Source organism: Chelonia mydas, chromosome 5 (genome assembly GCF_015237465.2).
Source record: "Chelonia mydas isolate rCheMyd1 chromosome 5, rCheMyd1.pri.v2, whole genome shotgun sequence".
NCBI lineage: Eukaryota > Metazoa > Chordata > Testudines > Cheloniidae > Chelonia > Chelonia mydas.
The window spans coordinates 59,139,929-59,156,333 of record NC_051245.2 but is presented as its reverse complement, the minus strand read 5'-3'; the positions used below and the strand labels follow the sequence as shown (position 1 = coordinate 59,156,333).

The window sequence follows — 16,405 nt, the reverse complement described above, 5'->3', positions numbered from 1 at the left end:
TGCCAAGAAAGGAGAAACCATATACAACTTAATAAACTAGATGTTAATGGTTCTCTCTCTTTTGGAATGGGGTCATAGCCCACAATTTCTGGATGCAGGCTGACTACCTACTTACAAGGAAAAAGAAAAGGAAGTTTCAGTCTAGTAGTAACCTAGGTTAATGTTGATATGAGGATCAAAAGACCTCGAGGAGAAAAGACTAGTGGTTATTATGGCCTGCCTTGAGGTAGTTTTAGAGAGCTACATGAGACCTGTAAGGAGCTTAGGCCATATAAGAATGAAAAAATTTGGTTTTGTCTTCAGGGGAATTACATTGGTCTCATATGAGCAGGAGCTGGGATTTTCAGATCTCTACTGTTTGATCTATAGAGATTAATCTGACAGAGGAACCTGCTGTTAAATGACAATGGATTACAAATATAAAATTAAGTTGGATTTCAATCTGCTTTAGAAAATGACTTGGATGAAAGCTGCAGCCGTGATCACTCTCCAAACTGATATGTCAGACTATTACCCTATCTTCCTTTAAATCCCTACAAGAATTCTTTCTATATGCTCATATACGAGTCACATTTGCTTTCCCCCTGCCTGCCCAAGTGTAATTGCAGCAGGAGTACTGACCTACTCTTAATTTCTTCCTGCTTCCTTACTCCTAAGCCTGGAGAAAAAAAAAAAAAATCAAATATGATAGGTATATGTGCATATAATATTGTATAGTATCTCTTCCACAACCCTTTTATACTGTTTGTCTTTTTAGAATATAAGCTTTTCAAGCCAGGACCATGTCTACACCTAGGCCTAGTGTAATGGGGCTTTAATCTCAGAGCCTTTGTTGACTACCTAATAGATGCTTGAGCTCAAACTTGCTTGGTGTAAGGAAGGGAGAGTCTTTAGCAGACCCTGATAACATAGCAATAAGTCACAAGAAGGTGCAGATCATAAAGCTTTTAACATATATCATTAGTTGTGGGGCATGAGGCTGAAGGCAGAATTCCTTCAACCACCCAAGTAGTGCAACAATAACCACCTGATGCACTAATGACTTAACTAGATATTGGAATGAGGTTTTTTTAATTTAAAAAAATAATTTAATAAACATGAGGAGCAGGTATTATGCCCTATATTTTACTAGAAACTTTATCATAACTTTTAAGTGTTAAGATCCTTCCCACTCACTCCTATCCTTCAGAAGCCTACCTGCCCTGTCAGCAGCAGGATGTCCAATGGCCACTTTCAGTTCACTTTATTAAAACATATGCATCTGTCAGGGTTTTCCCCCCACTCTGAACTCTGGTGTACAGATGTGGGGGCCCACATGAAAGACCCCCTAAGCTTATATTCTACAGGCTTAGGTTAAAACTTCCCCAAGGCACAAATTGCTTTCCTTGTCCCTGGACGGTATTGCTGCCACCACCAAGTGTTTTACACAAAAATTCAGGGAAGGGTCACTTGGAATCCCTATTCCCCCCAAAATATCTCCTCAAGCCCCTCTACCCCCTTTCCTGGGGAGGCCTGAGAACAATATATACCAACTAATTGGTTAGCAATATGAGCACAGACCAGACCCTTGTCTTTAGAACACTGAAAATCAATCAGGTTCTTAAAAGAAGAACTTTATAATAAAGAAAAAGTAAAAGAATTACACCTGGAGAATCAGGATGGAAGGTAACTTTACTGGGTAATAAAAAGATTTAAAACACAGAGGACTCCCCTCTGGACTCAGCTTCACAGTGACAAAAACAGGAATAAAACTACCTTTGTAGCACAGGAAAACTCACAAGCCAAAACAAAAGATAACCCAATGCATTTCCTTGCCTTCCTTACAACTTCTGTAATTTTAGATGGATCATTCCAAGTATGTTTTCAGAAGATGTTGTACCTGCTTGGTCTCTCCCTCCATCCAGAGAGGGAACAACAAAGAGAACAAAAAACAAATCCTCCCCCCCCCCACAGATTTGAAAGTATCTTCTTTTCTCATTGGTCCTTCCAGTCAGGTGCCAACTAGGTTATTGAACTATTTAACCCCTTCCAGGTAAGGCACTTCATTACACCTGCCAAGGAGGGATTTTATGCTACTCTTTCCTTTATATTTATGACAGCATCTCAGAACTAGGTCTTAAAATATTAAAGACGACCAGGTTTGTTTTAAAACAGAAAGTGGGATAGAAGTGGCTAGAGATCCCAAAAGGCCAACTGAGCACTTTTAAACTCATTTTTTCCTTCAGTTCCTTCTCCTCCCATCCACTCCTTTATCATCTCTGTCCCCTTCCTTTTGAATCTTCCCTATTTACCATGATGCAAGTAAGTTTTTGTGTTTTTTCAGTTCTGAGGCTGCAGCAGCGTACCATTGGGGAGCTGCTGCATGAGTGTGACACAAAAAAGGCTCAAGTCAGTCAGAATGTGGCTTTACAATATGTCGAACCATACTTAGCATATTATTTCACTCTTACCTATGAGACAGTCTTGTTTTCCTCTAGGATTGCCACTCTCATATAATAAAAGACAAGTTGCCATCCCAGAGAAAAAGGGGGGTAGTTTCACAATAGACTAAGATCACCACCACTAACTGTATTCCTTGCCCTTTTATCACACATCCCGCCTCTCCAAGTTCAACATGAGCATTTAGGCATTACAGTTTTGGGGGAGGAGGGGACCAAAAATAGTGAGGGGGAAAACGTGGAACTAGACCAAGATGCCCTTATTTTAAAAATAATAATAATGGAACAGTTAGTAATGGAACAGTTTAATGGTATTTTCATATCTAAACATTTATCAAAGTTAACAAAATGCTAGATACATAGTAGACTGTAACATACAACTCAAAGAAAGCTTCATTACACAAATGAAATATGGTTCTGGACATTTCATTTCAGTACCACAGAAAAATAAAAGAATGCTGCTAATGAGCATGAACTCTGAGGATATGGCTAAGAACAAATCAGGGTGAGGGGCAGAGGAAGTCTTCCTAGGCTATTAATTTAAAATATGCATAAAACCATAAGTGCTATAGTTAACAATGTGGTAATAGTACTAAGTCAAAAGAAACTAAACTGGAAGAGGAAAAACCAGCAATTTTTACTGTTCCAACTATTATAAATATGTGGAACAGTATGCCATGCGGACTAAAGCACTGGGAGTTGTTGTGGACCAAATTAATTGGGATGGGAGAGGGAGAACAACAATGTAATTCAGCTATATCAACTACTTTATCATTCATTCTTTCAACTTTAAGTAGTATCATCCTACCTTGTGATAGAATCCCTTCGTTTATCACCTTCTTTCACAAGGAGGATAACTTTCCATCTGTGGAAGGCCCCTAAAGCACCAGAGCATGTTAGTTCTTCGCGCCATCTTTTAGGTGAAGATTGCATTTGAGGTGAATAATGGGAGCCTTTTTCAATTTTATATCCCCATTCATAAGTTGTTTCATCAAGCCATCTGCCACTTTCAACACTATTAATTATGTAGTCCTTAGTTAGTATCCACTTTCCTAGAAAGCAAATTAACTGTTAGCCACAAAAGATTTTTTTGTACAGACAAATGGCAAATGAAGATCAAATATAAAATTAACTTCAAGCTCTCTCATTCAAATACCACAGTACGTCTTTAAGTAACATTTCGAACAATTTTTCTTTCTACTCCAAAAGTTCTCCTTTCCTAATATTTTAACATCAGAATTGTGCAAAGTCACTGGACATGGTAGTTTTACTTTCTTCTAATGACATAGTATCCTCAAGCTCTTCCAGAATAAAATAATCCCAGACAAAAGAACAATCATGATATTAATTTGCCTCTCTAGATTTTGCTCCTGTGTCTTTTGTCCAGTATCAACTTAGCCTTAGTATTCTTATATGATGTTTTACAATACACTGTAAAAATAGATTTCCTGACTGTGAACATTCTGTGCACTCAGAGAAAATGCAACAACTCTGTCAAATCACCTTTATGAATAATCTGTTTGGATGTACAAATAAAGGCATCCCATGCTAGTTTCTTATTTGAAGCCATAAATACCGGTATCACCAGCTAACAAAACTGTCTAAATTTTTAGCATACTAAAAGCACAGCATAGTTCATCTCTAAACTCTGAAAGTCTAGACATTTCTAATTGTGTAAGTTTAGTGGATACCAATATTAGGGGGAAACAATTTTAGACTAGTACTCCTTTCCACATCCTTTCCCCTCCCTTGGCCTCACTTCCTAAGCCTCTTTCTTCTTCTGTATGTAAAGATCCTCCCTCTTTTCTAAATGTCTGTCTTTTCAGGTTCAGATCAGGAGTTGTGGTCCTCTTGTATTGAAACACTGCTTACTGCACACATTAAGTGAAACTGTGTGATCCTAATCAATTTCTTAGAACAGCAGGGGTACTGGTAAAATGCATCAGTGCAAGACCACAGATGGTACTTCTAAAGGAGATAGCACTGGGTGTGGACATCTAATAGAAAGACACAAAGGTGCTCTGTACATAACCTATAGCTTAATAAACCCTTTGTCACCAATTCCTACTCAATAGGTTCCACGTAATTAAAAATCCATCCACATTGGTATGCTTGCTGGAACTCTCAGGGTGAGGATAAATACTGAAGGGGATTAGAATCTACTGAATCTAACCACACTCTCGCTACAGTTTTACCAAGAAAAGGTGGTGCACATGCATGTCTCCCTCCCCGCCCCCAACACCAAAAAAAAAATGTGCCTAAGGGCAATATTCAGCAATATTGGACATTACTAGGGAATGATTATGGGTAAAACTAAAAAGGTGGGAATCATACTTAGTGTTCTTTGGAAGATATATTGTGTCAATATGAACTAGTGGTGGTAACAAGACCAAAATGCAGTTTTGCATCACTTTATCCTTTATGGATAGGGCCCTACCAAATTCACAGCCACGAAAAATGCATCACAGACCGTGAAATCTGGTGTCCCACCATGAAATCTGGTATTTTGTGTGCTTTTACCCTATACAATACAGATTTAATGGTGGAGACCAGCTTTTCTCAAATTGGGGGTTCTGACCCACAAGAGAGTTGCAGGGGGCTACAAGGTTATTTTAGGGGGGGTTGTGGTATTGCCACCCTTCTGCACTGCCTTCAGAGTTGGGTGGCCAGAGAGCGGAGCTTTTGGCCTGGTGCTCAGTTCTGAAGGCAGTGCCCCACCAGCAGAAGCAAGGATGGCAATATTATACCATGCCACCTTTACTTCTGTGTTGCTGCCTTAGCTTCCATCCAGGACAATCACATGATCCATTGTCTACAGCCAAGCCCTAAGATACAACCACATTTGCTCCAATCCCTCAGACAGAGGCAAAGATCTACAAGATCTTCATCAAGCATTATTAACTACAATACCCACCGGGGGAAGTGAGGAAACACTGACAGAGTGTGACGGATACCCAGACATCACCTACTACAGGACAGGCCCAACAAGGAAAATAACAGAACACCACTGGCCATCACGTACAGCCCCCAACTAAAAACCTCTCCAGCACATCAGCGATCTTCAACCTATCCTGGAAAACGATCCCTCACTCTCTCAGACGCTGAGAGGCAGTCCAGTCCTCGCTTACAGAGAGCCCCCAAACCTGAAGCAAATATTCACCACAGAAACACTACCCAGGAACCAATCCCTGTAACAAACCCTGTTGCCTACCCTGTTCCCACATCTACTCTCGCGACACCATCAGGAGACCCAACCACATCAGCCACACCATTAGGGGCTCATTCACCTGCACATCTAATAATGTGATATATGCCACCATGTGCCAGCAATGCCCCTCTGCCATGTACATTGGCCAAACTAGACAGTCTCTACATAAAAGAATAAATGGACACAAATCAGACATCGGGAATGGCAACATACAAAAGCCAGTAGGAGAACCCTTCAATCTCCCCGGACTTTCAATAACAGATTTAAAAGTAGCCATCCTTTAACAAAAAACTTCAAAAACAGACTTCAAAGAGAAACTGCAGAGCTACAATTCATTTGCAAACTTAACACCATTAATTTTACTTGAATAGGGACTGGGAGTGGCTGGCTCATTACAAAAGCAATTTTCCCTCTCTTGGTATTGACACCTCCTCATGAATTACTGGGAGTGGACATCCACCCTGACTGAATTGGCCTTGTCAGCACTGGTTCTCCACTTGTAACGTAACTCCCTTCTCTTCATGGGCCATTATATTTATGCCTGCATCTGTAATTGTCACTCCATGCATCTGAAGTAGTGGATTTTTTTTTACCCACGAAAGCTTATGCCCAAATAAACCTGTTAGTCTCTAAAGGTGCCACTGGACGCCTCACTGTTTTTGTGGATACAGACTAATATAGCTAGCCCTCTGATATTTTCACCTTGTCTCTTCCTGCCGTTTTGGTGGTTTAGTTGCCCTTTTGGGGGGGGTCCTTACCTACAGAAACCTCATGGAGAGGTATGATGTGCAAGAGATCTTCCTGAAATATCCCTGACAGAGTTCCCTTTACACTAGGGGTGGACAATAATTTTCGCAGGGGGGCCACTCCACGTATTTTGATAAGTTGTCATGGGCCGCATATTTCTACTATATTAATGGAGGAGGTGCTCCAGGCTGGTGCAGAGTGTTGGCGTGCAGGAGAGGGTGAGGGGTGTGGGCTCTGGGAGGGAGTTTTGGTGCAAGAGGGGTTCTGACCTGGGGCAGGGGGTTGGGGTGTGGGAGGGGGTGCAAGGTGCAGGCTGCACCGTGGGACTTTTAGCAGCCCGGAATCAGAGATTGCAAGGGGGCAGAAGAGGCCAGATGGAAATGTTAGTCACGACAGGCCGGATCCAGCACATGGGCCGTGTTTTGCTCACCCCTGCTTTACACTATTACCTCAGGGGGAAGAATCTGAGGGGAGCCACACAGAGATTAAAGAGATGGAGTGGCTCCCCCTCTTCTGCTAAAAACAGGAAAAGCTCCTTCTCCATTCCCTGGCTTATGCAAGGAGCACTTCCTTGCAGCTGCTCCTGCTCAACTGGTTGGTGAGAGCTGCTCACCCTGTTTTCAATGTATTTTAACCACCCAGGGTGTGGAGATGGGAAAGGATGAGGATTTCCAGCCTTAAGAGACTTATCAAGACCCTGTGCCCACAGAGAGGGAGCCATCTGCATGGATGCACTACAGCCAATCCCTAATAGTCTAAAATCATGAGTCAGATGTCAAGAAAGATGAATTAAAATCTGGGATTTGTTTTCATTTCCCGTCAAGTTTTTTAATCTTTAGATGGAAGCCACCTGTACCCTAAGTCTGATTATTTTCATGCTCAAAATCTAATGTGACAAGCACATGTGAAATGTGAGTATCCCTGCTAGCTTCTGAGAGAGAACCTAAAAAACATTCCTAAGCCCTAGAGTGGAGGAGCTGCCATCCTTTCCCTGTCCATCCCCATACTTTATTTCTATCATTACTCGGGGGGGGGGGGGGGGGGGGAATTCTGTGTCACTGCGCATGTGCAGAATTTATGGCCCCCGCAGATTTCTTTGCTTCCCCACAGAAAAATGACTTCTGATGGGGAAGCAAAGGGAAGCCGCAAGAGTGGTCACAAGCCCCTCCCTGGCAGTACAGGCAAGCCAGTTTGGGCACCTGGAGCAGCTGGTAGACACTCAAATCACTGCTGGGATAGAAGGGCTGGGAAGTCATGTGTGAGAGAGAGACAGATACTCTGTCCCTCTTGCTTGCTATTGTGGCACCCTCAGCATGGATGGGCAGGGCTTTGGGGTGTTTCTGGGGAGGTAGGTGTGAGGCAGCCTCTGTCCCCTCAGGCAGAGCAGAATGTAACAGCCTGCCTGCTTAGTTAATTGTTCCCAGTGTTCTTAGTGAATTCCCAAGGAGTATAAAAAGGTGTTAAAATTTTAAGGCTCCTTTACATTGCCAGAGTGGTGTAAAGGACAGTGTGGCCGTATAAATGCTTATGGTCCTTTACTGATTAGAACTGGTTTACATTTTTGGACTCAATTTTTCTATCAAAATGTGCTCCATGAACTGTTTGCTACTGACCTTTCTGGAGATCGTCAGTAGCCAATATAAATTGCGAGTTTGAGTCCCCAGCCCTCACTTGTACTTCAGTTGCCTATGATGTAACACTGAGCGTATAGCTGCATATATTTGTTGACTAAAGGGTCAATACTAGCTCCATTACTATTAGACAGAGGGGGGTTGGGGATTTCCTCCAATGCTCCCCACTCCCATTCTTCATCCATTGTATTGTAGTTTAAACAAATTACCAGAATTATTGAAACCAGCAGGATTATAGTGCATTATTTTAACAAATAAAATTTGCAGAATTTTAAAATATTGTGTGCAGAATTTTTAATTTTTTGGTGCAGAATTCCCCGAGTACTATCCTGCTTCTTTCCTTTCTACATCTCTCTCCTTACACAACCCAGTTTTTCCTCCCCACTTCATATTCCACAGTGTCTACCCCCTCGTTGCCCCCATTATTTCCCTCCTTGCCCTTTACAAGATCCACCCTTACTATTTCCCTCTCTGCTTCCTCTGCACTCTCTTAGCCTCCTCCTGATCTCCACACTACCTTATCCTAACTAGGGAAGATGGCCGCCCCTGAGTTGAGGGCAGCCTAGTTTCAGTCGCACCACAAATAATGAGTTGGCAGCCTTCTTTACTCAGGGCAACCACACTTCCACATGAAAAAAAGTGTAGGGAAATCGCAACCACCTTTACTGAAGGAAACTTGGCTTTAGCCCCATTAAAGGCAATGAGAGGAGGATATTTTAAATAAGGTAAAGCTCAGGGGCAGCTGTAGAAAAGACCCTTTTCTCCCCAGTTTTACCTGTCCTGTTTGTACCCATTTCCCTATTGGAAGGGCTGCTCAGAGCTCTTCTCATATTGTCCAAGTTCTCAGACAGCATCAGCTAGACGCTCTCATGCTGCCGCACAGCAACACAGGACTGCTGATGTGTCTGGGCCACCCCTCAAGCATGGCAAAACTGCCCTTTCCCCACTGCGTAGCTCATTTATAGTAATTTTCCTGGCATCCATGAGAAAAATATTTGGGGATGGGGAATAATAATTGCTTAGAAATCCCTCAGGAAACCTCAAAGACTTGATGAGAATTGCATCTTTGAGACTTTGAATGTCCTAGCTGGACATTCATTCCCATGACTTCTGTCAATTAAGGACAAAAATGGAAAATACTGCCAGGATTCCTATGAAGTGTGGTAAAACTTTTTCCTAGCATAAACCCTATTTTAATAGAGAGGTTGTCTTATGGACCACTTCTCCCCTCTTCACAACAACATAAAAATGTCATGGCATCTACAATGGTTGCATATTAGGAAAACATTTATTTTAAGTCAGGTAGAAGTGAGGAACTACATTACATGACAGCCAACTCTCTCTAAAACAGCAAATGTTTCAGATTATCACTGGTCTTCAGAATGAAAGCCACTGCTGTAAAGCCTGATGATGTAAAAGATGCTTCTTATGCCATGCTAGAAGACTTATCAAGCACTTCATTTCAACATCATATTGTTGTTTTCGTAAATACAAACACAAGAACTGGTCATTAGACAACTAGATTTGAATTGGTACTGGGGCCACACACCTTATTGTAAGAGAAATCAGATAATAGTGCGTGTCAATTAGAATTTGCTTCAACACATGGACTATTTTTGATGCTACCTGGTTCTGCCACAGGAATTGCCATAAATGTACATTTTGACATCCGTCTGGCAACAATGCAACCTTAGATCATGTTCTAGTTCAGAAACCCGATTAAACTCATCCTGGATGTAAGTATATTTAGAAGTGCTGATCTAGCTCCAGAATCTGATCGACTACTAATAGTAACAATGATGTTCCACTGAACCAAGTTTCAGAGACTGGTACCTACTGCATCAAAATGCTTCAGTACTGATAAGCTTCATGACGAAATGATTGATAAGAATTATGCAGTATCAACTTCCAGTAAATATTCTATATTGGATGACTAGCGGTCTACTGCAGAGTAATAGTGGACTTCATTTTGGGATTTTATTTCAGAGACTGCTGGAGAATGACTAGGACTAAGGAGCATTAAAAAGCAGTGTTGGATTATAGATACCAAATTATGGGAAAGAAAAAAAAAAAAAAAGATGCAGTGTAGAATGGATGTACTGGAAGATCAGAAGAGAGTTAGCGAAGAGACCTTTGGTCTGACCCAGTATGGTCATTCTTATGTAAGAGAAGAGGAAATGCACAATAGAAGAAAAGAAATAACTTGAATGAGCAGTTAGAAGGGGCTGTTGGACTGACCATAATCATCAATGGCGGAAAAATATAATGCAGAGCACTGAGAGACCCTCCAAGACATGACCAGGAATGCATCTTTGAGATTCTGAATGTCCTAACTGGCCGTCCATTCCCGTGACTTCTGCGAATTAAGGACAAAAACTGAAAATATTGCCAGGATATTGATGCACAATATAACAGTTGGTGTGGACATTTTTGTTAAATAATCAACAGCTCCCCACCAAGATGTACACTAAAACTTAATCCAAAAAATGAACCTTGCAAAAAACAGGATGGTGACATTAAAGGAAGTGATATTTGCAGTCACACAATTATGAAATTAAAGCATCTGACCTTAACAAAATTTCTGGAGAACTGCTAAAAAAGAGTGGCGGTTTGGATTTAGTTCACTGGCTTCATAATCTCTTTAAAAGTTAGGGAAACTGGTAACATTCCAGAAGACTGAAAAAGGGGCTGCATCATCCCTTACTTTAAAAAGGGAGAGGCTCAAACTTGAGCAAATTATAGGGGAATAACCCTGCTGTCTGTCCCAGGGAAGATGTTTATGATCATACTACTGAACAGATTGAAATATTGTTTCAACCCTAATATGACAAACAACCAATATGGCCTCTGTACAGGTTGATCTACAATCCATTACTCCTGGGGGAATTCTGTGCCACGGCACAATGCAGAATTTTGCAGAAATTAACGTGCATGCAGAATTTCTGCCCTCCCCAGAAATGGGCTGCTGTGCTGCTAGCTGCCACTAGGGGCCACTGGACCCAGCAGAGCCCAGCTCACACAGAAAACACTGCTGGGAGGAAGGAGAGAGAGCTAGAGGGTTCCTGGCAGCTGCAGTTCCCAGCATGCCCTGAGGGAAGAAGAGGGCAGCACACAGGAAATTCTGTACAAGCCTGGGACTGAGCATCAGTCTCTTTCTCACTCTGGATCCCTGGGTTGGGGGCGGGGGAGAGGGTGGGGCAGAGAAAAAGGAACTGGGTTGTCATAGGGTTTTCTTTAACTCTCTACTCCTCAGGGAATTTGTGGGGGTGTCTGTATTGTTACAGGCATACTTGCTGACAGGTATTTTGAAATAAATTACTAAAATAATTGAAACTGGCGTGACTATGTAGAGTTATTTTGACAAATAAAAAGTGCAAAATTTTGCAGAATTTTAAAATATTGTGCACAGAATTTTTTAATTTTTTGGTGCGGAATGCCCCAAGGAATAAATCCATGCTATGTTTGCCTTGTGGAATGTCACTGAAAAATGACTGGAGCAGCAAAAGAAAGTTAACATTGTGTTTACAGGGATTTTTGCAGCCACTTTTTGAATCAGTGCATCGATCAGATGATGCACCCTGGTTACTGCTATGTCAGTATAGGGTGTCTGACAATGTAACATGCTTATTGGAGGAACTCTACCATGGTACATTTAGTTGTGTGAGGGTCAGTGGTTGTATTAGACTGGTTTTCAGTAGAATCAGGAGCATTCCATGAATGCGTGTTCTCTCTCTCTCTCGCTCTCCCCCATATTATCTAGTATTTTAATAAACTGACAACAAAGCTGATGGAGGCCGAGTAGAAGGGGTGAAATTTGAGGATCTTGAATATGTGGATGATATTGCCTTATTTGAAGACAGTACTGACCAACTACAGCTAATGCAGAAACTATGGGACTTAAGATCATTGGTGATAAATAGAAGTACCTATAAAATGGAAACAAATGACCAGCTGACACTGCAGGTAGATGGTAATGATGTCTAATGGGTGAAGAGTTCTCTATCTGGGTAATTGGTTGACGGCAAGATGTTCTATAACTGAAGTAGTCACATGTTGAATCAGTCTTGTCAATGGTATTCAGTGTCTTCAACGGCCTCTGTTTAGGTGGCAGGATATTTATTGTTTAATGTGGTGGTGATTACAACCCTGTTATACGGAGCAGAAACATGGCCGTTGAACAGCTGAGGAGAGGAAACTAAACAGTTTTCAATATTAAAAGTTACAGCATATTCTTAACATCCACTGATTTGATTTTGTCACAAACGAGGAGATAGATGATCCCAGCAGATGCAGTCTGTCATCAGTGAAGAACAAGAAGAGTGCAGCTGTGGGGTCACGTAGAACCTCTCTCATGTAGAAGAAGGTATGCATCTACAGAAGGTTTACAGAGCTGAGTGGAAAGGAAGCGGAGCACAAGGTCTGCCTCAAATGAGTTTGGAAGATGCAGTTTTGAAGGATTTAAGAAGCCTGAATTCTCCCACACTGACTCTTGAGGAAGGAAGACTACTTGTAAGGGATGGTTTGAGATGGAAGTCCATTGTATGCAACATCATAACCACGTGAATCTACTTCATTAAATATAGGTAAAGGATTTTTCATTTTAGACAATGTTAAGCATACGCGCTCACATTTTGAATCTGGCCAATAGTTTCTTGGGTTTTCTTGACTACTGAAAATGTGCTTTAATAAGAATTTTCTTTTTCACGGACCCACTTTCTCTTTTGCTTGATCCTACCTTGAAAAAAATAATCCTGTTTACAAAAAAAATTTGGTTTAAGTGCCTGCACCTTTGGAGGAGATAATACTGTCTAGACAGGAGACAGAAAATCATGACTCTGACACCAGTTATCTCTCTATGCCTTCAAGCAAATCGCTTAACCTCTCTCACTAAAGCCCCAATCCGGCAAGGGATTCCAGCACAAATAGAACCTTGTCTGCTTCTGCAGACATGGAACTTGCTGCAGGATCAGGACCTAAATTCTATAGCCCTGACTTCAATAAGGCTCTGCATGGGGTACCAGAGTCTACCCACATATAGCCAATTGTCATTAGATGCTAGAATTTTCAAAGGTGTCTATCATTGGCATTTAAATGCCAATACAACTGAACAATTTTACAATCATCAGTAAATACTGATTTAGCATATCTGTGTATATAAGCCTGTTAGCCTTACAGTCTTCAAATTCAAGTTGTGCCAGACTGACAATATCCTGTAATATTCTAAACAAACCTTACAGAATTAAGATTAACTTTATATGAATTAAATCTTATCAAATTAAGGTTAATACCTTTGAGGTACACTGTATTAAAAACAACTGTGCATGTGTTATTGTGGCATTGTATGTACCTTCTCTAGTGGGGGCGGGGGGATGTACTTCCTTCTGTTATCATCTCTTTGAAGCCACCCCCTTGCAGAGCTATGTGTATGTACTAATTCTGACAGGATTCTCCAGGGACCAACAGAAAAAGAGGATTTTTGGATAAATAGCCTGGTTTTAATCTGGCTATGGGCCTTCTTGAACCACCAAATGGACAAGAACCCTGGTCCATGGAGGGCCCCAGTCCTTAAGGTAGGTTTGGAACGACTGGGACTACTGAGGTCTCATAAGACTAAGGCAGTGGGTCTCAACCTATTTACCATCGTGGGCAGTATATGCAGCTCTGTGTTGATGTGGGCCGTATCCACACAATATATATACTACATGTATGGCCCTGAGGATGTCACCTGGGCCACAGATGTGAGCTGATTGGACCACAGGTTGAGAACCACTGGACTAAGAACTTGTTCTGAGCTGCAGCTGTGATGAACTAGTAACCACAAGGAATCCCTTTAGGTAGTGATGGCGGTTGAAGGACTGCTCCTGTCAGAATCCATGTTAGGACTGGGATGTCTGGTAAGCTTATTAGCACACATGTAAGGTTTTTCTTGTTTGTTTTCAGTACACTATCTGTAAAGTTTTTTACCTTTATTCTAAAGTAGGCTTGCATAGAAAGAACTCTGGGGTACTTATAACTGTAGCAATTACACGTTAACCATCTCTGAAGAGAAACAAATAGGTATTCCTTGGACAACCTGTCTGTGCTGGAACAACACAGTGAAGGCAGGGAACTGTGTAACTTGGAGATGGGAGGTCTCCACCCAAGAAAGGTGACAGACCGGGGAGCTGGCAGCCTGAAAACGGTGTCCTTGCTGGACCACTGAAGAGAAACATGAGTGCAGTTGCCTTGAACTATGACTCCAGCATACATGCATGCTTTAGTCTCTCCCATCTCAAAAAAACCCCCCAAAAACAATATCCTTAACCCCACTTGCCTATAACTACTTCCCCATCTATCTATAAACTCACTGAATGCTCTTGTCTACAATTGCCTTCTGGAGTGCCTCTCCTCCAGTTCTATCCTAGACCTTTTCCAATCTGGCTTCTGCCCCTTATATTTCACTGAAATGGTTCTTACCAAATCTCTAATGCCCTCTTTCTAGCTAAAGTTCAGAACCAGTACTCCATCCTCGTCCTCCTTGACTTGTCAGCTACCTTTGACACAGTCTTGAAATCTTGTCCTTGCTTGGCTTCTGTGACTCTCTTCTCTCCTGGTTCTCTAATCGCTCCTTCAGCATGTCCTCTGGAGGATCCTCATCCACCCTGTAACTTTATGTGGGGGCTCCATCCTTGGTTCTGTTCTCCATCTGCACTTTATCTCTGGGTAATCTCATTCACAAACACAAATTCAACCACTATCTTTATGCTTATAACTCACAAATCTGCCTCTCAACTCCAGACCTGTCCCATTCTGTCCAAACTAAAACCATGACCTGCCTCCTGGAGATGATCTTGTGGATATCTAGCTGCCCGCGCAAGCTAAACATGGCTAAAGTAAAGCTTCTAATCTCCCTTCCCCCCTACTTTCTTTCTCAGTCATTGTAGATAACACTACCACCCTTCCTGTCATTCAGGCCTGTAACATGGGTGTCATCTTCGACTCCGACCTTTCTCTAGGCTTCATATCCAGGCTACATCTAAATCTTACCAATTCGTTATGCATAGTATCTCTATATGGCCCATCTATCCACACAGCCAAAACTCTCCTTCAAGCTCTCACCACTCACGTCTCAGTTACTGGAACACCCTACTCTCTGGCCTTAACAAATGCAATCATGCCCTGCTCATATTCATTTAAAATGCGGATACTAAGATTTTCCTAGCCCATCACTTCACCCATGTCGTTCCTCTCTTTGAATCCCTTCACTGGCTTCCCTTCTCTATTGAATCAAACATAAGCTGCCTGTATTCTCTTTAAAGGCCCCTCATGGCCTATCCCCACCCTATTTTCTCTCATTCACTATTGAGATGTTAACTCTCACCTCCAATCATTCCATGATGCCAGATTCCACTGCCTGCTTGTCCATGCTTTCTCCCATGCTGCCCCACACAATTGGGAGCTGCCCTCTTTAAATATTCGCAAACCTACCTCATTATTCACCTTAAAATCCTTCCCCAAAATTCTCCGTTGCAGTGAGGCCTATGAAAAACTTAAGTTTGGCTGCTAATGTGCAAAGTCCACTGCCTACCATGCTGACCTGTACCTCTCATTGTTTACTTGAACTCTCCCATCTGTTTGTCTTATCTATGCTTAGATCATAAGCCCCTTGGGGTACAGACCATCTTTTTGTTGTGTGTTCGTACAGTACCTAGTATAATGTGGTCCTCCTGGTGTAGAGTAGGGCCCCTAAACACTATGGTAATACAAATAATTATTAGTAATACATATGCTTCAGCATATATATGACACAAGTATGATTAAAAGAAAAGAAGATAATACTCAAAATGGTTACCATATCAATATATTGCCATTGCAAAACTTATGTCCATAACAACAGCCTGTAAACACCATAAAGCCCTTCCAGAAAGCCCTACATAAAAAACATCTTACAATATAGAGGTCTCATCTTGAAAACCTTTAAATATTTGAGTAACAGTTTTCAGATTCAGGCCATAGGTATGAAAAAAAACAAAGGAGTAAAATTGGGGTCTAGAGCCAATAAAAAAGGCAGAGGTAAGGGTTTTTCTTTTGGCCATAAGGGGTTGCTGTGCAGGCAGAAGTTTGCAGTCTGTGAGCGAATGTTAGTGTGAAGTTTAGCGTCAGAATTGTATGCTACCAATAGCAAGTATTCCAATACTTTTTATTCTCTCTAATAAATAACTTGTGACTTCTCAATCTTAACTGTTACCTTAACCAACAATTATCTTTTTGTGGGCTAACAGACTTACTGATTTCAGTCAAGCACAGGGAAGAGATAAGCTGAGAGGAAGCAAATCCAAGCTTGAGCAAAAGTCTTGTTTATCAGCAAAGATAAGAACAATTATGAAACAAGGTTAATAATC

General features: G+C 41.6%; 1 protein-coding gene across 9 annotated transcripts in view; it reads right to left on the bottom strand.

The window, feature by feature from the left end:
- Positions 1–16,405, bottom strand: part of SLF1 (SMC5-SMC6 complex localization factor 1) — a 72,636-nt gene that overhangs the window by 54,728 nt on the left and 1,503 nt on the right. For all 9 annotated transcript variants that reach the window (XM_043546231.1, XM_043546235.1, XM_043546234.1 and 6 more), the window contains one exon: positions 3,247–3,490. In XM_043546231.1, the coding sequence (XP_043402166.1) occupies positions 3,247–3,490 (244 nt within the window). The remainder of the gene's footprint in view (positions 1–3,246; positions 3,491–16,405) is intronic.